Source organism: Leptosomus discolor, chromosome 3, assembly GCF_034619465.1.
Source record: "Leptosomus discolor isolate bLepDis1 chromosome 3, bLepDis1.hap2, whole genome shotgun sequence".
Lineage (NCBI taxonomy): Eukaryota > Metazoa > Chordata > Aves > Leptosomiformes > Leptosomidae > Leptosomus > Leptosomus discolor.
The window spans coordinates 7,966,333-7,990,088 of NC_141393.1; the positions used below are offsets into that span (position 1 = coordinate 7,966,333).

Genomic DNA, 23,756 nt, shown 5'->3' on the forward strand with positions numbered 1-23,756 from the left:
AGTCTGAAATGCAGAGGGACCACTCCTTGCTATTAAAATTACCTGAATCTCACCATATCAGATCTGAGATGTTACCACATCGTCGAACTTCAGTCTTCCAGGATGAAAGAAGTCTCTGAGCTGTGCGTCTGCATCTGGCTAAACTTTTCTGACCACAAGGCTGAGAAAGACATTTCCTGCAATTGCGATACACACCATGGGAACAGACCTCTGCACCGTGAGCAAGAACAGGGAGCTAAGTTCTCTTGCGCTTAATGAATCCCTGATAAGCCAGGCCATAGGAAGGATGAAGTTGTCAAAGTCATGTTATTCAGGGGTCAAGAGCCAAACACGCAAGAAGATAAAGGGAACATTGTCACCGAAGGAAAATGCAGCTCTACAAGTGCAGGAAATCATTCAAGTTACTGTGAGTGCCAGAGGTGTCCTACTAAACCAGGAAAGAGAGAGTGGAGTCTGATCTACACTAAAGGAGCAACAGAATAGCAGAGCTGCATCTTGTAAAAGACATAAAAGATTTAATCAGTTGGTTACTTCCTAATCTAATGAGTCTTTGCTGCACTAGGAAATTATTGCATAAATGTTTAAAAGAGTAAAATAAAAACAAAAACAGCCATTAGTTTCTACCATCTAAATATACTAAAATCTGCTTAAACCTCAAAATTAAATCCCAGTATGCTGAAATGGTAAATTCGTGCTTTTTTTTTTTTCTTCTTCTATTAGGGAACAATGTGTTTTTAACTTGAGGCACTTTTTTGATTAGATTTCACTCCATGATTTTTTATTTATTTGTTGTTAGCTGTGGGCACATACACAACAGCAACAAAAAAATGAAACATGCATTTTAAATGTGTTCTAAAACTGAAATCCTCCTGGCTCTGAAAATGAGGATCGGTACTGCATCATTTAACAGAAAATACTGTCTCAGAAAAGGTCAGAGGAAAAAAAAAGATCTTTTCGCTATGTTTTGATGTTCAGCATATCGTGGTTTTGAAGAACTTACAGAGTGGCCAAGAACCAGAGCTGGGAACCTTTCTATGAAATGCTGTAGGGCATGTTGCCACTGCAGTCAAAGGTGTGACTGCAGTATATACAGACCTTCTTAAGCTAAATGTAATGAATATGCTTTGAGTTGTGAGATGCGAGCAATTACAGCAACCTGCACTCAGCAAAACTAGCCATTAAAGTGATCAAATCCTCTGAGGAGTTTGCAGCCCAGGCTGAGCTCTTTATCTCCATGCAAGAGCAAAATGGTTTCAGGTAAGCTGAGCTCGAGCACACCTGCACAAGCCACAGCCACACCATGACTGAGCTCTAACCACTCTCCTGGGGCAGGATTCATCTTGCATAATGCTGCAACCTTATGCCTATCTATCTGATCTATATGAATTGTCCAGCTTTCCTCCCTGGTGAGCGAAGAGAGAAGCATATCAGAAGAGTGATTCACCCAATCCATCTCAGACAGCCAGCCATCGATGGGATGAATCACCTCCTAGAGCTGTCTCTCTCCCCTCCCACTAAATACAAGGAAGCTGAAGCCTATCACTTACACAGCTCACAGGAGGAGAAATTAAACCCATCCTTAGAAATCTGGATAGCCTGGATCTACGCAGCATCCAAACCTGTATTATGTTATTACAGAGATAGATATTATAGAGCACTGCCTCACAATGTGAGACTTATCTTTCTGAATATGAGCTTGGAGAATAAATGCTATTAATAACAGTAGGCTGAGATTTTCTGCAGATGCAATAGCATGCTTATTTCTTCATTGTATAGCAAATTACTCCACAGAAACTGATGCTACACTACATCTGGTTCTGATAGGATTTTGCAGAAGTTCCCATTGGCTTGAAGAAGGAATTGAATCAATTCATTAAAAAAATGAACAATCACAAAGTAAACTGGACGTCAAAACACACAAAATATCCAGAGGTTGTATCTCAAAAAAGGGGAAAAACTTGTAAAGCTGGGCATCAGTTATAAATGTGTAAATAATCACCCAAGGAGGAAAACAGAAATGGAGAACTGACAATATGCAAGAAACAAAAAATGGATCAATAGAAAGCTACACCTTAAAACAAAGAGGGACAAAATTAGAATTGCGAGATGCCAGGCTGAACTTTTCCTTGTAAAGAACATTAAAACAAATGCCCAAAGATTCTTCACATTCATAAATGAAAAAAGAACAAAAGTGACCAAGCTGCAATGAAGTAAAAATAATCCAGGCTTAGGCTAAAAAAAATAAATTAATTCTTAGCTTTATTTTTCAACAATGATGTTGATGTTTTCCAGAAAAGGTAATGCATCAAGAAGGAAATAAACAGATACACTACCTGAACAAATGTTAAGGGAAAGAGTAATTAGAAACACGGGAGATAAATCAAAATGCAATCAGCGCAGCAATAGGTTTGCTAAGCTTAGGCTAGCTGGGATCTAGCCAAGTTTTCCTGATAGCTTTCTCTGATAACACACCCCATTTTCTAAATAAAAGAAATGCAGTATTTCAGTAATGCAAGGGGTGAAATGATTAGGAAACACAGAGAAAATGAGGACAGCAACTGGGATTGTAAGGTGACTGAGGAACTTGTGAAAGGGATGGCAAAACAGAAACGATTAAAAGAAAGTCTAGCAAGGGTTACAAGTGGCAACTCTCGGGGATTTTGCTGGTTTCTTAGTGAAGTAAGCAGAAATATTATATGGTCATAAAATCTGCTGATGGCACACCTTCAGAACACGCTGTCAGTGCAAAGAATAATCCCATGAGAATAAAGGAAAATGTGATTACACTTAACAATACAGAGTCTCAAGGCACCCATTACAGGGCAAATTAACAAAAATTTCTACAACTACAAAGATCTTTAGCTGAAGATTACTGAGAAAATTAAATATTTGGGTATATGGGTTAATCCCACAGTGACTCAGAGCAATCAGTGGGTTGCACTCATAGAAGAGGTTAATCCAGTTCCAGGAGGGATCAGTTGAGTGTTTCTACCATCAAGAGGAAAAGCCAAACCTCAATTACAAAGCGAAGATGAATTCTCGGCCTGGAGTAGTACGTACAGTTCTGCTCTAAAGAGATGTATTCAAACTTAACTCCATGCAGAGAGGCGCAGCTGGAATGGCCAAGAAAATTTTCATAAAATTTCATAAATGAAATTTCTACACAAGATCAGTTTGCTTAGACTAAGGAATGGAAAACAGGTGTGTTTATGCACAGGAAGGGGAGGGATGACTGTTCTTTCCAAGCGCATGAAGGAGAAACACAAGGGAAGGAAAAGAAATATTTAACCAAGAAGGTTGGCAGAAGGACAAATGTGCAGACCGCAAACTAAGACAGATTTGCAGACCCCATTCATTAAGGTGGATTTTGACTTCATGGGAAGGGTTGATATGATGAACCTGCCCACCAAAGCCAATGACTCAGTGTCTCAAAGGGTCCCTGTGAGTTTTACTCCTTTTTTTCTGCTTCTGTTTTTATCCCTTGAAAAGTTGAAGTGAGGCAAATATAGTCTCAAGGGGAGGATATAGCTTATCTCAACATAAACTATACCGTGGAGGGGTCTGCATCCAAGCTAGTCATGCTAGCGTGTCATTACAGTCAATGATGAGAAATAGGCATTTTAGGGCAGGGTGACAACTCAGACCTATTTTGGAGATGCATTTTAGAACACAAGAAACCATACCCTGAATGTGCCTGTATCTCCTTGTGGACTATGCCCGGTCCTGTGTTTCATCAGATGAATGCCATGCTTAGTATATTTTGAAATACAGCCCAAGCAAAACTTCCATTACCTTTCCCTCACCAGAAGTAATTATACACAAAAAAAAATTCACCCAAACAAATCACTTAGCTGATTCTGTAAAGTCAGGGTATAGCTTAGCATTTGGTACCAAAGCAGTGAAAGACACACCATTTTGGCAAACCTTGGGCAATCTTCACCGAACAGTTGTTACATGATGGTACACAATGTAAAAGAAAAAAAAAAAAGGTGCCATCAGATTTTGGGAACAATTGAAACTGTGAATCTTGCCAACATGAGCAGGTGAGCCTGCAGGCACACATCCAGAAGGTACTATTCTGTGCAGTGCAGGAGGAGTATCCAGGAGGACATATAGGCTGTTTGAAAATTAACCAGCAAATCATTCCCAAAAGAAATTTTTGAGCTTAGCTACTTAAATAGAGCTTAGCTCAAAAATCCCTGGTTAGCTCCTTAATGCTTCTTTGCTGGAGTTAATGTTAAAATAAATCTTCCAGCATATCTCAGAAACCCTTCTTTTTAGGTAAACAATTAATGTAATAAAGTCGCATAGTTACAAATCAAAATGCTGGAATGAAAAAAATGAAAAAGCAACATTTCTGATTTATCACCACTTTAAGAACTGAATTGAGGGTTGCATCCCATTATGTAAATCCACACGGGAGTAAGTGGCTTTTCTGCACAAGCTATCTAGATCCTGGGTCCAGATACAAGTAGACCCCATTTAATACTTGACCCTGCACCACTGGTAGCAAGGAGAGTAGTGACTAGAGTGAGCACAAAATTGAGTCCTTACAGCAAAATGAAAGGAAGTACATTTTCTCATGCAGTCTCCGAAAGCACCTCAATTTCTAGCTTATCTTTTTTTTCCAGAAGGATGGGGGAGCTTCTCTTTGTTTTTTCCCCTTAACAAAAATGTCAATAACACTATAAATAAATTTCTACTGAATTGTTTATGACACGACTATACAATGCAATACATTTTCAACACTGAATAACTGAGGTTATAAAAAGAAGGGCAATTTCAAAATATTTCTTCTGGATTCAAATTAAGGGGGATGTGGTATCCTACACTATTTATTTGTTAGTGTATCAGTGTGCCCAACTGGGGAAAAAGGAGGATGATATAATAAAATCCAATTATTTCCACTTACTTAGGGAAGGTGGTTGGAGGATGAAAGGGGAGGGAGAGGAACGTGTGTCATCGGTTGGGACAGCTTCTGAGCAGAATACTGAACTTGGCTGATAGTTTAATGCCAGCAACAAACTACAAATTTCAAATGCCAATATAGGAATAAAAAGAGAAGAAGCATCTGGAGAGAGTAACCTGAGCTGCAATGTTTCTCCAAGTACCTTTTGGAACTACACCTATCCCTGACACCAAGGGGTAGATGTAACACCAACCCAGTCTTGAACTCACACCAAGTTACAAGACTGTCTCACTAGTAAAATTTTGCTAATTCTAACATCAGCCATGCAGCTGTTTTCTCCAGCTTGCACCTTGGCTCCATTTTGTGCAGACCAAATGCCCATCCCTAAACCCGCGACTCTTTTCCTCCCATTGATGGCTGCATACAGCAATCTCAGTAATGTGGATTTGCGCTACTCCCATCAGCATTATTGCAGTGAGTATCTGATCAGATTATTTCATTTGCCTCATCTCCTTTGTAAGCCTTCCCCTCCTTTGTGAGTGAAGGGATCACACAGGACTCAAAGCTTCCCTTGAAAGTACTCCACACACAATTTGCCCCAACTGGACTCTGCACCACTTAATACGGCTCTGACTAAGGATTTTATTTAAATGGCTTGTACCAAACATCTGCTTCCCAGTAACATATACAACACATTAAAAAAAAAAAATAAAAAAGACCACTGAGACATGTAATTACAGTTCAGTATGCCACAACCTGCATCAGAGCAGTGCAGCACAAGGCTACCAGGTCACATCCATCTCGTGGGACAACCCTGCTTGCCCTCCCACCACCCCCTACTCCAGTTCAGGCCCGCCCTTTCACAAGTTGCCCCTCCCATCAAGATGACATTCACGTGTCTCCACAGGGGAATCTGCAGAAATATCCCAGACCTTGTATAGCATTTAAAAACAGTGGCAGAACTTGAATAAAACTCTAGCTTGAATAAAAGCTAAAGAGACATAGTGATATTCTGCAACTGTGATTGGGGTAAATAAGTGACATGGGTGAATATGGTTGACCATCAACATAATATATGCCTAAGGTGGATACATTCATATTTGGGCATCGTAACCAAGCCATTGTATTATTATATTGCGGTTTTCTGCACACTACAGCAGGATGACAGTATTCTTCATATCTAATTGCCTTCCGACTGCATAACAAAGGGGAAAATGCCAGGTCCCAGGCTTAGTGCATTCGTCGTTATGTTGCTAGGAGTTTTCATTATAGTTTAACACTTGGCTGCAGCAGGGATTTAGTTCTGGGAACTATTTTCTCCATGTCAGTCACCTAGATTTAAGAAAGGTAGCTAGCCACTTTGAAGAACATGCCTTTGGCTCTGAAATAAACACACCAATTTATCTTCAGCTTGCATATGCCACTCAGACTGGGGTCCATAAACCCTTCTTCAAATATCTCCCGAAAAGGGAATGTTTGCAGTAAAGCACTGCAGATGTGAATACTGCTAAACTAGTTGCATCAGCTTTTATTTGCTTTCAATTTACAGACATTGCTATTTTAGTTGCTATTAATTGCAGTAATGCAAAGAAGTTTCTGCCACCGCTGAAATAGATTGATAATAGTAATTAAAAGAAGATTACAATTACAAGGGTTCCATGCCTTAATATGTCCTGCACAGATCACTAAATTTTAAAGGCCATTTGGTCATGTAGTCTTATATTATTAAACAATAGACATAGAACTTCAGAGTACTAGCTCATTTAAATTTCTCTGCTTTCACTTCCAGGCATTGGCTCATGAAAACTAATTTTTGCAGAAAGGATGACCCTTTACACAACTCATTTGAAATCCATCTATTTGGCTATCTGTATGTACCATCCTGACATCTGGTCCCATTCTTAACAATATGTGCCATGTCATTTTGGAGCCATGTTTCTGGCAGAGATGGGATCAAGCTTCTAGGTTTTGTTTCATTACAAACTCAGAAATTCATGAATCTCAGGGAAATCCCCAGGAAAGAAAAGGAAAAAAAAAAAAAAAAAAAAAAGACACCAATGTTTTTCCAAATAGCAGATGGGGCTTTTTCAGATTTATTTAACGTTTAACTTGTGTAAGCATTTTCCATTTGGCCAAAAGCTTGTCCATCCACCTAGTCTTGGGAATACTTATTTTATTTACTGATTTACAGTGGCTCAAATGCATCCCTCAGCAGCAGCGTATCAGCATGCCTGTACCTGAGGTCCTTCCAGCTGCTGGTACTCTCCCAATTGTATGGCCCCATGTGGGGATAAGAGCCAAGCATCTGCACAACATCCTGGTTTCCCTGGGATGTAAATCCATGCACATGTTCCCAAAGGGAATTGTAGCATGATTTGACCACACCTGAACAAGCAATGGGATCAGTGTCCTCAAGCACACTGTAAACCTATCCACCGACAATTTCAGCACAGTGTGACTCTGATAATCGTGCCTTGTACGGAAGCAATGGTTACCCACGCTATAAACAATCTTTTAGTAGCCCAGACTGACAGAGGCTGGATATTTATCTCTTTCTAGTAGGCAGAACACATATAAAGGCTTAGTCTCAACGTAACATAATTCTCTAGCTTCAAAAGCAGGGAGTCATGATTTCAGAAATGTAAGTGATGGTGCATACACCAATGAAAGAGTTGTTACATATAGCTAAATACTCGGAAAAAATTCGAATCACTACAAGTGACATGTAACTCCAAGACAAAAATCCAACTTCCAGTCGCTATGTACTTCACAGCCTAATAACAATAGGAACTTCAATAAGTCTAAAATATTTAGATCCAAAGACCATATCTCCCATTACTCCAAACTTTTCCCCTTTGTTGGTTTTTTTGTTTGATTGGTTGTTTTTTTTTTTTTTAATTTAAGAGACAGACAGACATGCACTTTTGGACTAAATCTGAAGTTTCAAAGAACAATTTTACTTTTAAAAAAAATCAGCCTAGTTTCAGACACTTTGAGCACACATCTTCCATTCCAATTCATACCTTGAAAATTGGCTGGATTCCTCAGTATGTTTTATAGTGTCCCTTCTCACACTGTTATACATGAAAGATTTTCTCTGTGGCTTTGGTTTAGCCAGAATGTATTTCAGTGCACGTTATGTTTCCCAATTAGAAAAGATGCCACACATTTTTCTGATTTCTAGGACTATCATCCTACCAATTTTCTTAAATAAAGTGTGTATCCCACTAAGGATTCCACTTTCCTCTCTCTCAGCTCATTTTTCTCCAGACTATTTTACCTTGTTTTCCTACCCTTTCAATACCACTTAGCCACTTAATTCCTCATCCATCACATCAATTTAGATCACTCAGTGCTTTGCAAGGTATCTCTCTCTCTCATTATCTTACCTTTCCCCCTCCTTGTCATACACCCAAATCCCCCCCGAGCAGACTGTAACGGCCTGGCTCTAACTCCAGGCATGGAAACCTACACCTCTAATTCTACCTCAAATTATCTTAATCCCCTCCAATTCTCAATTTGTGTGTTATAAACCTTTTCATCATATCCTTCTATTGAGGCTCTTGAACCACTCTACAACAAAATAACTTTGATTTGCAGTCATATTTGCCTCCAGTGGGACTTTCACAAGACTCCAGCCTTGGCCTAATGTTGCCCATAATGGAAATGACACTGTTCCTACTCCAGCCAAGACTGACTGCATTTGAAGAACTCCAACCCTCAGTAAGAAACTCCACATTTCCTTTTTTTCAAACTCCTTTTTTTAAACTGTTGCTTAATCTCCTTAATTCTGACCTCGTAAAATAGCACTTAAGTGTCTAAGGCACCTTATACAATCACTCAGCAGCCTCTGCACGAGAACCTTCAGGCACCTGTATCACATATAATAGCCTACATTCACAATGGAGAGACACAAACCTAAACTTCCTTGATCATATCCTTCCTTATGCATGAGAGACCTGCCCATAGAGAGGAAAAGAAACTGCCTGCAGTGGTGTCCTCCTCTACTTACCTAGTCCCTTAACAACTAACAAAATGCATTTGATGCTTTATGTGGAAAAAAGAGGGATGCAAGTGGGACACAGAAGGGAAATTTGGAAAGTTGTCCTTCACTAAGCTGGCTTTTAGGGATGTTCACTCTGATTTGGGTCCATCCTTTACCACCACACCAAGAACTCAAAGAGCACCAGGACCTGCCCCCAAGGTCTTTACTACTAAGCTCTGATTTTCTGTTAAATTCTTCTGAAATGCCACAATCACCAACTTCAATGCTAAAGACATATACCCTTATCCAACACCCAGGCAAAATAAAGAGCTAAAACCTACTGGAATTAAGAGTTAAGAGAACTCCTCTCTCCTGCTTGCCTTAAGGAGGAAACACTCACCTTCTAATGAGAAATACTCTCCTTTTAATCAATCAGAATATTTCTTGCAAATTAAGTTTATGGATTTACTTATTCTTTACCTATGAACAATGTTTCAGGAGACTGCTGCTAGTGGGCCAAAAAGTTAAATCCCAGAAAAGAAGTACCAGTTAAAATAAAGGTTAAAAGCCAAATGAAGATAAAGAGCATTAATAACTACAACCACCCAGAAGACACCAACCAGCTCAAAAGACTTAAATGTCACAAATGAAGACATATCACCAAAAGCAAAAAAAAAAATCTCCCCTGGAAGACAGAGAAAAGGGAAAATGTAGACCCACGGAGGAAAGACTGACTGTTTACATACCTGTTTTCAAAATCACTTCAGTTCTTTTCAGGCACTAGGGAAAACAGGAGTTGGAGGGGTTTGAAATCAAGTACATAAGCAGTTATACTCCAATGTCTGCTGAAGGCTCCAGGGCCGTAACTCACCATTTCATGAGAAAGAAATGTTACTATTGGTTCTCTTTTTAATAAGGAGTTGATATTTCATTTGTTTGAAGGTAAATGATAGCAGCTCTAGGATCACTGGAGCTGATGACACCTTGTTATTGTTATCACATTCTGGTTAAAGTTTGCCACTAAGTGTGCCTCAATTATAATGCACTATGCCAATGATTCTCTTCACTGTCACAAATATTGCAGATGGTTTATGTTACAGAAAGAGGTTAAGCTCATCATTTAAATCTGTACTGCTTGGGCACAGAAATTTTTTTTTTGTTTTCCATATTAAAGCATGAAAAATCTGGAGGGAACGCTGCATTTTTATAAAAATCAGGTTCCTCTTAGTCCGTAATTGGTTATCTTAAAAAGCTGTATTATATTTCAAACCTTGATAATACCACCTCCTTACACAGCCTGACTGTACAACCTGCTTCCAGACGGGCAGCCCTCACATGATCTTGAATTTGAGCTGCAAGTATTATCGCTTCTGTCATATTTGCTATAAATAAAATGGAACAATGTCAAAGACGGTACTCAGCACAGAGACAGGGATGGAATTTTAAAGAAGCTCTACAAAATCTGCACCAAAGTCTGCATTAAAAAATAAGAATGTAGATTTTATATAGTGAGGATATATAACTGCAGAATTTGAGAATTTAAAAACAAAACAAAAAACCCACAAAACCCCCATTCAACTGTGTTCTATGAAAAAACTGTTAAAATGTTAAGAATTTAATAGAGCCTTTTTCATCTCTTTATGGCCCTAAAGATAAAAGGCTCTAGAGAAAAATTAAAACAAGTCCTAATGCCATTATAGTTGCATTTTAATAATGAATTTTCACTACGCTGACTTGTGCATGCATTATTTGTCATAGTTATTGCTTGTTTTCTCTATTATCATAGGCTGCAAGCTTGATTTTGTAAATGTTAATATATTTAGAAGTTAAAAAGCTTTAATTCAGCGTCTATTTAAGATATTTGTGTTTCCTCTCCTCAAACAGTTTCTGAAATTCCAGCAGTAGCTCAAGAAGTGCTTAAAAAAAATGGAGATATATCTCCATCTCAATCAGCCATTTTAAAAGACATTAAAAAAAAAAAATAAAGAAAATTACAGCACAGTTCAAGAGGCATTCTCTACTTTCATACAAGTCAGTGGCAAATTTGCCACCAGCTTCAGTCAGAGCAGATACAGAGTTTTGGTTATTTACCTCAAACCATGTTAGTCTGCCCTGCAGTGGATTAGAACTGCTTAAAAGTATTCACTGGGTGAAAAGGGAGGCTCTGGCACAGGGTAATCCCAACTGGTCCAGCCCATTTTGATACGGACACACAACAATGCTTTTGGTTGACACGCAAGTGATTCTAAAAGCCACATCCATTAATGTACACATCCACACAAGGTACTGAAATCATAAGACACCTCTTCTCCAACATGGGAACGCCACGTAGGTAAAGCCCAGCAGTTTAAGGCCATCCCTGCATATTTGCACGGAGCTTCACTTGCCTCTCATTGCTGCCAAATGCCTGGGAGCACCTGGAGCACGGTCCTAAATTAATTCCTAATTAAAACAATCCTTTTGAGGCAGACTTGGATCACTTACCTCATCCACATTCTCAAAGGCATTGATGATGTCATATGGTAAACAGGACAGAAGATCAATCACAAACCACGTTTTCAGGTAGTTCATCCTTATGAGCTTGGGATCAGATATAACCTCTCCACCAGGGCCAACAAAGGTCGTATGAAAGTTCAAAACAATGTCAACCAGAAAAATAACGTCCACAACACTGTCCAGCACAAGCCAGGCAATGTTGTTCTGTTTTGTCTTGAAGGAGACGTTGTATGGAACCATAATTGCTGTGTAGAAGGTTAGAATTAAGATGACCCAATCCCAAGTGGTCTTAAAAGCACAATAGTGTAGTATAATGTGTGGTGGAGTCTTTGGAGCTTCTTGCTTGTACTGAGGAAGAATATCAGATCCCAGCTGGAGAACCTGTAAAAGACAAAAAAGCAAATATTACTGTTTTCAATTAACACAAATACAGTTCTTATGGATTTCTGTAAGGAGCAGCACAAAGACAGGACTGTGGTCATCGGACACTGCCAGTCAACCCACAGTTTCTAAATTATCTACATATTAAGAATGTGTGGAGGCAGGTATCACTTGATGAATGGGAGCAGCTTAACATCTAAGGATATTCTTGAAATACTGAGGGGAATGAGGGGAAGCCATGCCAACAGCAAGGGCAGAGAGGCTCCATAAACAGGTTGTGGGTACTGCCATACCAGCTTAAGCGCTGCAGTTATGAACATATGAGTATTCGTTCATAGCTGGAAGTGTTACCAGACTAATCTTTCATGCCTGACCTCTTTTTTAAAGCACCGTTGAGCCAGAACAATACCCTGTCAAAGGTAAACCAGACTTCACCCTTGCTGGCTGACCTCCTTCTAAAACGAAGCATTGTGTGTACAATTTCTGCCCTAACACCCTGGCGATATCATGCTTCCTTCCTATTTTCTTCAAAAAGTTGTTGCTTTTACAAGCTCAGTATCACTAGTGGGTTCTCTTTTATTTCTTGTAATTACTTTTCTTCCCTTTTTTGCATATGACTATAATCTCCTGCATGCGCACTTTTGTCAAATGCAGAACTGAAAACATTGCAAAGGAACCAAGCCAAATTCACTTAAGACATTCCTCCCAGCTAATCTAATTACTTCTTATCTCAGTCCAACACAAGAAACAAAAGCAGAAAGGAATGCACAACAGTGGTGAGATATCACGCTGACAACTGAAAGATTCATGTGTATTTTGGAACTAATAACACCTTTTACATTTGGGGATCACCAGTCTGTATGGGATAAAATAAATAATTCCAGCAACTTTAAAACTCATTTCAGCTGTACACTTGTCCAATACTGGAGCTGATGCACCATATTTGCAGGGACAGTTGACTGCAAATAGCAGTCCCATGTGTGTAAAAATGATCAAATGCAGGATGCTTCCTAGATGAAGAGTAGCAAATGAATCTGAATAAACAGCACAACTAAGCATTTGAACTAAGATATGGATTCTCCATCAATTCTTTGCGGTCTTATTTTTAAGATGACAAAGCTGTTACTGAGATCAGACAGTAAAAGTCTGGCTCTACTGAAAATCTGTTCTTCAAAAAACACCAAGGGACAACAACAGCAGCCTCTCTCACTGTGGCGGAGGTTGTGGCTTCCCAACATGTCTTATCTGGCCCAACAGCAGGCTGTAATCTGATGGGATGCAAACCTGCTTCTGCCTACCTGTTCCCACCCTCCCCGAGGTCAGATTTAGCAATCATGACCTGTAAGCAAAGTCAGTTAAACTGGTATGATGAAAAACTAACTTATTGTTACATTAGTTAGTTGTTTGTTTTCCACGGTCAATTGAGTTGTGCAAATTTATCCTGTGGCCAGAAAACCACTAGACCCACTACACAGGCAGAACTGAGAGTGCAGCACAGACCTCCAGGAAACCATGGCTGCTCCCTCTGCCAACAGCCTCATATCACAGTAGCTTCAGTGTAGCACAAAGCCACATGTGGAACTCCAGCTGAATGGCCATGCACACTGAGCAGTGAGGTCCCAATGGCACTTGTCAGAGACACTCACTGATGCCAAACCCCTGATGACACCCATAAAAATATCAACCTCCAGATGCCCCTTCCCCAGTGACCAAGGCAAGACTCACTAACAGTATTCCTATAAACACCCAATGGGCAAGGTTCAGCTGGCCACCGTGGCACACTGAACTCATTGGTGGATCCACTGGTCCTTCCCTGGAATAAAAGCAATGATCGATACAGTCATTTTTTCACAGTAGCCTTTGTGCAAACCCATGACACTTCTTTCAACATCAAAACTGTCCCCTGCATTTAACACAACATTTTGGGTTTGACTTGTACCTGGTCATTATCTCCAGTTACCTCTTTTGATTCATCTGTGATCAACGCTTTACTGTCATGACAAATCAGGACTGCGATTTCTCTCCTTGGTTTCTCCAGATCTATTTGTTCTCTGCCTTGTTCACTGGGGCAGGAGCTGGAAACAGCCTCACTACAGCTGGAATAATAAGTTACTTAGGGCTGAAGCCGAATACGATGAACATATGCTTGATAGCTCCCTGTGCCTCTGGTGGTGGAGTGCTTAGGAGCTCCCATGATATTGTAAAAGCATAATTATTATTCTTAACATAATATCATGCTGAGTTTGACATGGTGAGTGGGTGGCAAGTGGCTGTGGAGACCACTGAACTATAATGATTGTTTCTTTCACGCTGTATGAATTTTTAATTTTAAACCACCGAAGAATACACAATAACTTGTTAGTCAGCTGCATTCATCACAGACTCTCTGAATTATTCTTGTACACAACTAATGAAAATCATAGAATCATGGAAAATGGCTGATAACCGTTAAGCTTGTTAAAGATGGGCAGTATATTCTGCAGGAGATGAGCTGTGATGATAACGCTCCTCCTCAGGCACGGAAGTATGGAAAATGGGGCCTGTACAGCAATGGTGTACCTCCATTCAGCCTGCATTCCTCACAACACTTCGCCTACAAGGCACTTTGCGGCTATAGATGAGTTGTAAGAGAGGAGACTACACACTCTCCAAACAACCTATTCCCGAGTACCACCTTCTCCCACCTATTCCCGAGTACAATGTTATCCCTTACCTGAGCTCTTCCTATTGCCTGATCTAAATCTTCCTTCCTGTGACCTAACACTGTTACTTTTTCTCTAGCTATAGTGGTCCTGGTGAACAATTTCCTTGCTCATTCTATGCAACTGCTCTAGACTTATTTGAATACTGTTACCACATCTTCTCCAGTCTTCCCTTTCTCTAGACTAAACCAATAATCAATATAACTTGATTTACAGAACAGTGAAATGTCACGCATTAGAAAAGCAAGACGTGAGAGTAACTCAGCAGTCATCCAAGCTATTGGTATGGGACGATTCAAGGGAAAACATCACACTGTCAGCACCTGAAAACTGTGGGTTTCCATTCTGATTTAAATTTGAGTTTTTGTTATCAAAGTCCACTAAAACCAGAAAGGGAACAAAAATAAACATTTAAAGCTGCTACCAGTTCTTAGCATCAAACTCAGGACAAGCTCTCTGGCACAAGGTGGCTAGGGCTGTCATTTTCATTAGCCCATATATTTTGATCATACATTTTTGACCCGTATATTTTTCATTACCAATGGACATGAAGATGAAAGCAGTACCTCTGTTTCATCAGTTAACCTGAAGGCATTCACTTGTTGCACCATCTGCACTGTTAAGGAGATGTTTGCAACCTGCCAAAGAGTTCATTTCATCAGTTCTGAATAAAAAAAATGATGAGCACAATACTGCAGGAATGACTTCGCAAGAAAGTCAAGATTAAGGTATATATGTAGTCAGTGTGCCTGTACTACCCCAGGGACACGGACAAGGACACTTCCAACGAGGTTTCTCAAACAGTACCATTTCCCTGGGAGAGTAAGCGACCATCCACAGGGCCTAAGGACATCAAGTCTGGTTCCATGTTGCTGTGAGACAGCATGTAGAGGAGCACACTGTGCACCTCAAGTTAAGCAACGACCAGCAATCTGAGAATTGCATGCACAGAAACAGGGCCATCTAAGTAAAAGCGACCTATGGAGACTGTTTTCATGACTAAAAGAGCATGACCTGTCTCAGAAATGTGGGCTTGGTACATAGTGCTGCCTCAGGATGAGCAGAGGAGAGGTTGAAAAAAATCAGTTGGGAAATATTTTCCTCTAAAAATATTATTTCTTAATGGGAATTAGGGTGTTTCCCCCCCGCCCCGCTCTGTTCCTGCCTTACAAAGGGAACAGGCTGGTGTCTGACCCACTTACTTCGGCTAACCGGGAGTGTTTGTGCACCACCTCAGCCTTGTTCATCGGCGTCAGCTGCTGCAGTACGCTCCGGCTGTTCGTCAGGGCCCGCGTCAACCGAGCAAACTTTGTCCAACCTGTAGGAAAGAAGGAAATCGTGTCAGAAGTACTCAGACCTCATTCATTGCTAGTTAATCTCCTTCGTGTTCACTGATATTAAGTCTCAGACTTGAATAGTTTCTCTAAATTCCTGCACGGAATAGCTTCAGGCTCCAGGCTTAAAGACCTTACAAAAGAGGAAAAATATCACTGCTTCAAGGCAACCATGGGTAAATCTGAGTAAAACCAAAATGCTCTGGCTCGTTCTTTCTTCTGCCTTTTCGAGACATTGTGTTGGAGGGATCGCATTGTGCTTTCAGCCTTCTGGGGAGTTACTCTGCTGCTGAAATCTAATTCTAAGCCACTGAAGTTAATGCAAAGGCTTCCCAAGTCTGCAAATCCTGCTGAAGTAAAATCCTTCCCAGCTATAGAAACTCTCCTGCTGATTCAGGGCCGCTGGAGCAGCCCTAAAAGTCTGACCCATAAGTCTTCACTGTTTCTTGCCCCAAATAGACTTCAGGGACAAAGCTAAAACTTTTTGAAAAATAATAAATCAGCAAATTCAGGGCTGCATCTACAGCAACGCTTCAGATTAAAAAAAAAACCAAAACAAAACAGCATTAAGACTTTAAAGATTTTAAATGGCATTAAGAAATACATTTAACTGTTGAACTAATGATAAACAGTTGCCTTAATAGTAGCTTGAGACCCACACACTGGCCCACTCCTGGGGAATTTTTTCGGCAGCGTTCAGAAAGGAGCAATCAGAGTTTGTTACTGACAGCAACACTGACCCAGGAACACGTCATCAAGTCACTCCTGCTGGAAAACCGCCCAAACGTGACAGCTGGTGTGGCTGCGTCAGTGGACGAGGTAGATCGTCAGCAGCAAAGAAAGCACCAGGGGTTTAAGCAGTGTAGCACCTCAGTGTTAAGCAGGAAAACTGAAAATCCAAATACCTGCAGGAATGAAATGCCTCCCCAAGAGCACTGAAGGAGATGCTGAATATTCAGTTCAGCCAGGTATAGCCTGGTATTTTACTACACAGGTGTGTCTAAAATATCAAACGAGTTATGGACAGGAAATGGGTTCAGGAGATGGTTTTACTTTTATTTAACTTGAATGCTGAGTAGGTGAGAATTGGGGAAAATGTCACATCTGAGAAAGGAAACACAACATTTCTATGTTAGCTATGTTTATTTTTAAATGCCTGTTGTCCGATAGGAGTCAGGGACTTGGAAAGTTAAGGGAAGCCCTGGGGCAGATCAAATGAAGAGCAGCGAACAGATGAGGCAATAAAACTTCAAGAAGAAAAAATATTTTTTGCAATTAGCTTGCAAAAAGTTTGGCTTTGCAATTTATGACATATATCACATTTACACAAACGTAAATCCATTGTTCATCATTTCGCAATCAGAACAGATGTAAATATCATGACACACCACCAGCAGAGCACACACCATTTGTGTCTGGCTATTTATATATGACCTCAAAAATGCACATTAAAAATGCACTGGGAAAAGGTAAAAAATAGAAGTATTTTATTAACATTTCAAATCTAAACCTTAAAAGTGAACTTCAGATATGTCTCATGCTTCTCAAGCTTACAGGGATATTCAATTAGGAACATGCACTTTCTGCATTAAACAAGGTCAAGAGAGACTATAGTGATCCAAGTATGAAATATTAGTTTCTAGAAAAAAATTCTTGTTGTTTTCTTTTTCCTAATTGTCTATAAAACTGTGGCAAGGAGACAGCTTTAAGATCGAAGTCAGAACTGTTCTTTATCTTTCTTAGCCAGTAATTTCAAACAGCAAGTGAGCACGGTAACAGCATCGTGACAGCTCTGCCCTGACATTTCTCATAATTGCTGAAGGCCACAGTGCATCCAGCCGATTGCTTTTGGCATGCTCCGACCACACTGCAAGAACCAGAGAAAAAGAGCAGCTCTCCTGTAGAAAGGTGGTCATCCACCTCCAGACCCTGGCCAAATACTTACACACTTACACATACATGCAGGCACTGAGTGTCCCCTTCCCCTAGAAAGACACTTGCCCGGGGTCCACAGGGATGAATTCAGCCCAGTCCCCAAGCTTTAGCTTGTTACCCTGCTCCACAAAGCTGATGTGAGAGTGATGGAAAAGTGCTCAGCAAAGCCAAAACCACCACAGCCGAACTGATGGATTCAGTCCCAAAGGCCCTCATTTGTCACATCTCAGCTTTGTCAGCTACTCCAACTCTGACAGGAACCTCATGAAGTTCAACAAGAAATGCAAAGTCCTGTACCTAAGGAGGTATAACCCCATGCACCAATATATGCTGGGGGGCACCCAGCTGGAAGGCAGCTTGGCAGAAAAGGACCTGGGAGTCCTGGTGGACCAGTCTCAACATAAACCAGCAATGTGCCCGTGCTGCAAAGGTGGCAAATGGTATCTCTGGCTGCATTAGACAAAGTATTGCCAGCAGGTCAAGGGAGATGATCCTTTCCATCTACTCAGTACTGGGGAGGACAGTACCTGGAATGCTGTGTCTAATTCTGGGCTCCCCAGTACAAGAGAGACATGGAAAATCTGAAGAGAGTCCAATAAAGGGCCATGAAGATGATTAAGGGACTGGAGCATCTCTCCTCTGATGAAAGGCTGAGAGAGCTGGAACTGTTCAGCCTGGAGAAGAGAAGGCTCGGGGTGGGGCAGATCTCACTAATGTATACAAATACCTGAAGGAAGGGTGCAAAGAGGACAGAGTCAGGCTCTCTTCAGTGGTGCCCAGTGACAAGGCCAGAGGCAATGGGCACAAAACAGAACAGAAGAGGTTCCATCTGAACATCAGGAAACACTGTTTTACTGTGAGAGTGACAGAACACTAGCACAGGTTGCCCAGAGATGTTGCAAGTTCTCCACCCTTGCAGATATTCAAAAGCTGTATGGACATGGTTCTGAGCAACTGGTCATAAGCAGCCCTACTTGAGCAGCAGGGTTGGACATGACCTCCAGGAGTCCCTTCCAACTTCAACCATTCTGTGATTCTGTGACCTTTCTGATGGCTGCTGGTTAATGATTCATTTACTTTATTTTCTGAGGTTTAGGGCGTTGTTCTGTACAGTGATTAGACAAGGATTTGGAGAAGAGTCAGGGGCTAGCAACAATACTCTCCAGAAATCCTTTCCCATGGTGCTTCGCAGGCTGAGAGATCCCATTCACAAAAATATGGGTTTTAAAAATGCCTCTCCTCTTATAAAAGGAAAACTGGTAAGAAACCCCTTGTCATCGTCTTAGGTAAGAAAAACATCTGTTCTGTATTAACCACGAATACAGAGAGCCTGGGGAAGTTGGAGAAGATGTACCACAAGGAGCGACAGGGGTAAGACACATACCAAACAACAGCAATCCTTTTGCTGTAAAAATAAAAAGAAAGGAAGAACTATGACTTTTTAAAACACTCCCTTTCCACCTTGGTGAGATCATCAATGTCATGTGAAAGAAAGAAGCCACACATTTTAGCATTCAGGGTTACCACTCTGCTCATCCACTCTGACCTCTTCTTTTCACAGGGCAAACCATTTCATCGTGTCCTTTCTCCACCAAGACCAAAGCTTTGCTTTGTGCTGGAGCAGACCTTTTGCAAAACCCCTTCCAGCCTCATTTAGAGACTTCACATTTCCACATTTCTTTCAGCCCTGTGAAGCCCATGATTCTGGATGTTGAAAATACAGAATACACTAACATGACTTTTTTCTAATTCAGCACAAAGTCCAGCATTATTCTACCTGCTCCAATCTCTCCATCTGCAATAGTGTGAAAAAGCACCAAGTTACTTTGTTTCCTATTTACAACCCAAGAGAATTAAAAACATAGCAACAGCAAGATGCTGGGGTACGAGTGGGAAGGTGAAAATGTATACAGGCTGCCTCGTGTCTGAAATAATCTGTACAGGGTACATTTCTCTGTTTCTTGACCTTGTTGTAGACTAGATAAGTTCAGAATTATATTTAAAACCAATGTGTATGTTTAAATAGACCAGGCAAAATTTGCATAGCTGCCTACTGCTGTCAGTGTTTCTTCAAACGATTCTCTCCTTTCTTTTCCTCTATAGACAGTGACTTGAAAAGAATGATAATTTTATCCCATGTATTAGTGACCGCCTGTACTCACAGATATTTTCGTCTGGAAGGAGTAAAGGAGCCGCACAAATAGCAGGTGCAAGAGGGAAACAAAAACTACTTGTGAGAAAAAGCAACACTTCTGATGCTCACTTCAGCTCAGCTGGATTGTATCTTTCTTCCACAGCACTACTTGAAAAATAATATCCTGAACTTGCACCGTTGCACTCAAATTCTTAGGAACAAAGGCAACATCATCAGATCACACACCAGCTCAGGCCAGCAGCTGCCTCTCCTTAAAAGAAGTTAAACTGAGTATTTCAGAGGAAGACATTAACTACCTCAAATTAAAAATTCTGGAATAACACCTAAAATTATTGTTTCCCCTGGTTCTCTTTAATTACCTTCTGATTCATGGACAAAATCAGAATAATTTGTACCTGTGCTTTAAAAAAAATCATCATCATCTGCATTCATTCTCATGATGAAAACAAACGTCTGTTCTTAAACAGGAGCCTAGCAAGATATTTCCCTGTTCCTATCCATTACTCAAACTAAAATTCCTGCATTCTCAATAAATTGAAGATGCAGGTTTAACAACTCCATACAGTTACAAAAATAGGACATGAAGAAGGCAAGCACGCTAATAGACATGAACTAATTGGTCTCTGCCTTGGCCCAGCCATAATGCTGTCCTTCCAAGCATGCAACTTTCTTCTTCCTCCTTGTGTTTTAGTCATAATTAAATATTTTACATTCACAAAATATTCTCCATGTCCCTTGCTCTAATTAGGACAGCAAATTTGACAGTCCTCTGACTGTGGGGCTAACTGAGACAGTCATGACTTGGTAGCATACTTCACATGAAGGCTGAGCCAAAGGTTTCTCTGAAGAGGAAAAAAAAGAAGTACAAAATTAATTTTTAAAAAATTAATTGGTATTTCTTTCAAACCTTAGATGCTATGGCATGAGTTAATGCATCTGTTAGTGTTGTGCCAGGATGCCTGAGGGAGTACAGGAGCATAGAAGGGAGGTAGGCAATCGTCAAGCAAAGCAGACAGAGCACCCAAACACCTCCTCAGAGGGGAAAAAGCTTTCCAGAGGCATCTAAGATGATCGCTCAGCCAAGTCATACACCACTATAGCAATTATGTGGTGTCAAAGGGGGAAATGCTATATCCAGCTTAGAACTTGATCCTGCCATCCCTCCACTGTTAGAAAGTCCAAACTATCTTATCTGAAACCTCTTACTCATTATAGCACATGCCTTTCGATCAGCTGCTCCTCCAACAAGAGTAGTATTATGCCCACACCTCCTTCTTCCTGAGATCCTGAATCGATCATTGTGTTTTATACCGGACAGCTGCGATGGGAACAGCTCAGCAGCAGCTGCTCTCCACCACCGCACTCACTGTTACTCTGTGTTCAGGGACCTTCTACGAACCACTCTTGCATTGCCATAGAACTTCTCTCCCTGCCCTCCTGGTCACCAGTCTCCTTCCCATTAATATACCCTGCAGATCGATCCAGTACACAGAAACACTCATCCATCTCCAACACATGCTCCTCTTCTCTGCTGACATCTCTAAGTAAGGAGAAATGCCATCCAGGTCAAAGATGCTGTGCACTATATGGCAGAGCATAAAAAGGATCAGGGTAAAAGTTGTCCAAAGAAAGTGCATCAACGGGGGCTTCCCCAGCAGAAGTGATGCGGGAAGTGATAGGACGGAATCACTGTTTCCTAATGGTTATCGGGAGACAAAACTTTTAAGTCCCTCTGATGCCTCCCGAGGTCACAAAGCAGGCAAAGAAGTCGTTAGACTCCACCCAAAACTGTGAGCCTCCTGATGGTGCTCCCACGCATGCCAAGGAGCAAGTCTTGGTGACTGTCACACACAGACACTCCTGCCAAAGGGCTGGGTCAGACCCAGGCAGTTCCCTACGCAGGGGAGAAGTCCCAGCCCAGGCACAGATGAATGAGCAAAAAAGACTGGTTCTTTTGCTCCACTAGTGCTGAAGCCACCTTTCCTGTACGAACCTCAGCGGTGAATAGGCCTTCAAAGATAACAGCAAATATTTTCAAATCTAAGTATCTGCAAGTGAGAAAACCCCCCAAATTCTCCCCATAATTTTATTAGCAGTCGAAAGTTTGTAATCTCTCTGACTGTATTTGTGTGCAGGTCCAAATTGGGATTTAACTACCTCGCTAGCAGCCACACTGAAAAAAAAAATAAAATCTCTAGTTCATAAACTATATTATGTTATTTTAAAGATAAATTCATACATCAGAGTTTATGAAGACTTTAAAAATCTCAAGGTGAGATGTTAATGTTCTTTATAGTGCACTTGTTCTGAAAAATCTACACATGACTAGCTCCCCCTAATAAAATATTAGTGTAGCTCTACTGGGTTGCAATTAACCTTTTTGTCAAGGTTTGTCTGGTCTTAAAAGCATCAGAAATAATGAAGGCTTTTAAATCAGTGTAACAGGGAACTATCCAATATCTTAGGCTCCAGTGAAAACACTTGGGTTAAGAATGATAGTCTGTGTAAAAAACAACAGCAAAGGGTAATTACAGCAATGCTTGTGCCGATTCCTGCCTGCAGGAGTGTAGGTAACACCTCCACACCATGGGAAGGTGGTTCTTCTCCTCCCACTGTGGAGCAGGAAATAGTTAACATACAGAATACTTAAACAACATATACTCTATGACTTATCCACAAAAGCAAAGAGCTAGCACCACTCAGAAATAGGCAGTTTGGAATTCAGTTGATAAAATGGACCATTCTTTTGCATCAACAGTTAGCATCTACAACTATTTCTAAACGTTCAGACAGTAAAATCATTGCAATGACTAGCTGTTCGCTCTTTATTGCAGGTAAAGTATGCCTGAAAGAGCTCATTGTCTCTTCGAAAAACTTAATCATCCTGGGTTTTGAGGGAGAAGGATAAATGTGATTCCTGAATGAATAGAATAATAGTCAAACAAAGCTCAATCACTCCCATGATGCAGCAACACTATTTACAGACTGAAGAACCAGAGAGCCTATTCAAAAGTGATTCAAAATATTAGGATAAATTTCCCAATTTGAAATTCTGTGCATTCCGCTGTCTGATAACGCAGTGCACTCTTGGGATAATTTTTACATCTGCCCCCTGTTCTTGCTTATTGTTGTATTTCCAGTTACCATCCTCCCTCTGCAACTACTGGGGAGCTCAAAATGGATGAAGAATCACCAGGTAATCTTGGGCATATCACTTTACCTCTCTGAGCTTCAGTTTCCTAGATTAGCAGATCATGCTAATGACCTACTTTGCAAGCCATTTTGAGATCTACTGACGAAAAGTGCTGAGATTTATACACCACTAGACTACATTTGGTGTACAATGTATTTTTAAAATTAATTCTCACATAGCTGTAAATTTACACTGCACAACTTCTTAAATTTCATGTTTCTGCAACTAAAGCTAAACTTTATATACACACAGGGCCACCATAACTATATAAAAACAAGCACAAATTCTGGAAAGAAAAAAAACACCTCAAAACAACGAAAAAAGACCAGCTACTGTAAATGTCAGCCAACTGGCTTGTAGGAGTTCGGCAGATAGAAAAATGGTGCCATTCAATGGTCAGGGAAAAAGGCCTACACCAGCCAAAGGCTCAGGGTCCAAAAGAAGGCAGCTGCTAGAAATGATAAAGCACACAGGGATGGGAAGAAAGAGGGAACAAGTAAGTAAGTGAATGAGAAACTATGGCTTATGAGAATGGACACGGAAAGCTGAAGACCTACGGGAAAAATCTTTCTATGGCTAGATTTATTACAGTAACAATTAAGTTTTTAAAGAACTCCCGGAGTACGACCGACAGGCTTTCAGCACCCATACGCAGAAAGGGCAAAC

The 23,756-nt window shown here is 40.7% G+C and overlaps 1 protein-coding gene across 1 annotated transcript in view; it reads right to left on the reverse strand.

Moving 5' to 3' along the window:
* The window catches only part of KCNH5 (potassium voltage-gated channel subfamily H member 5), a 159,674-nt gene that overhangs the window by 103,071 nt on the left and 32,847 nt on the right, over positions 1 to 23,756 (reverse strand). Inside the window, exons 5-6 of the mRNA XM_086462342.1 lie at positions 15,676 to 15,791; positions 11,379 to 11,771 (exon numbers count right to left, since the gene is read on the reverse strand). Of these exons, the coding sequence (XP_086318468.1) occupies positions 11,379 to 11,771; positions 15,676 to 15,791 (509 nt within the window). The remainder of the gene's footprint in view (positions 1 to 11,378; positions 11,772 to 15,675; positions 15,792 to 23,756) is intronic.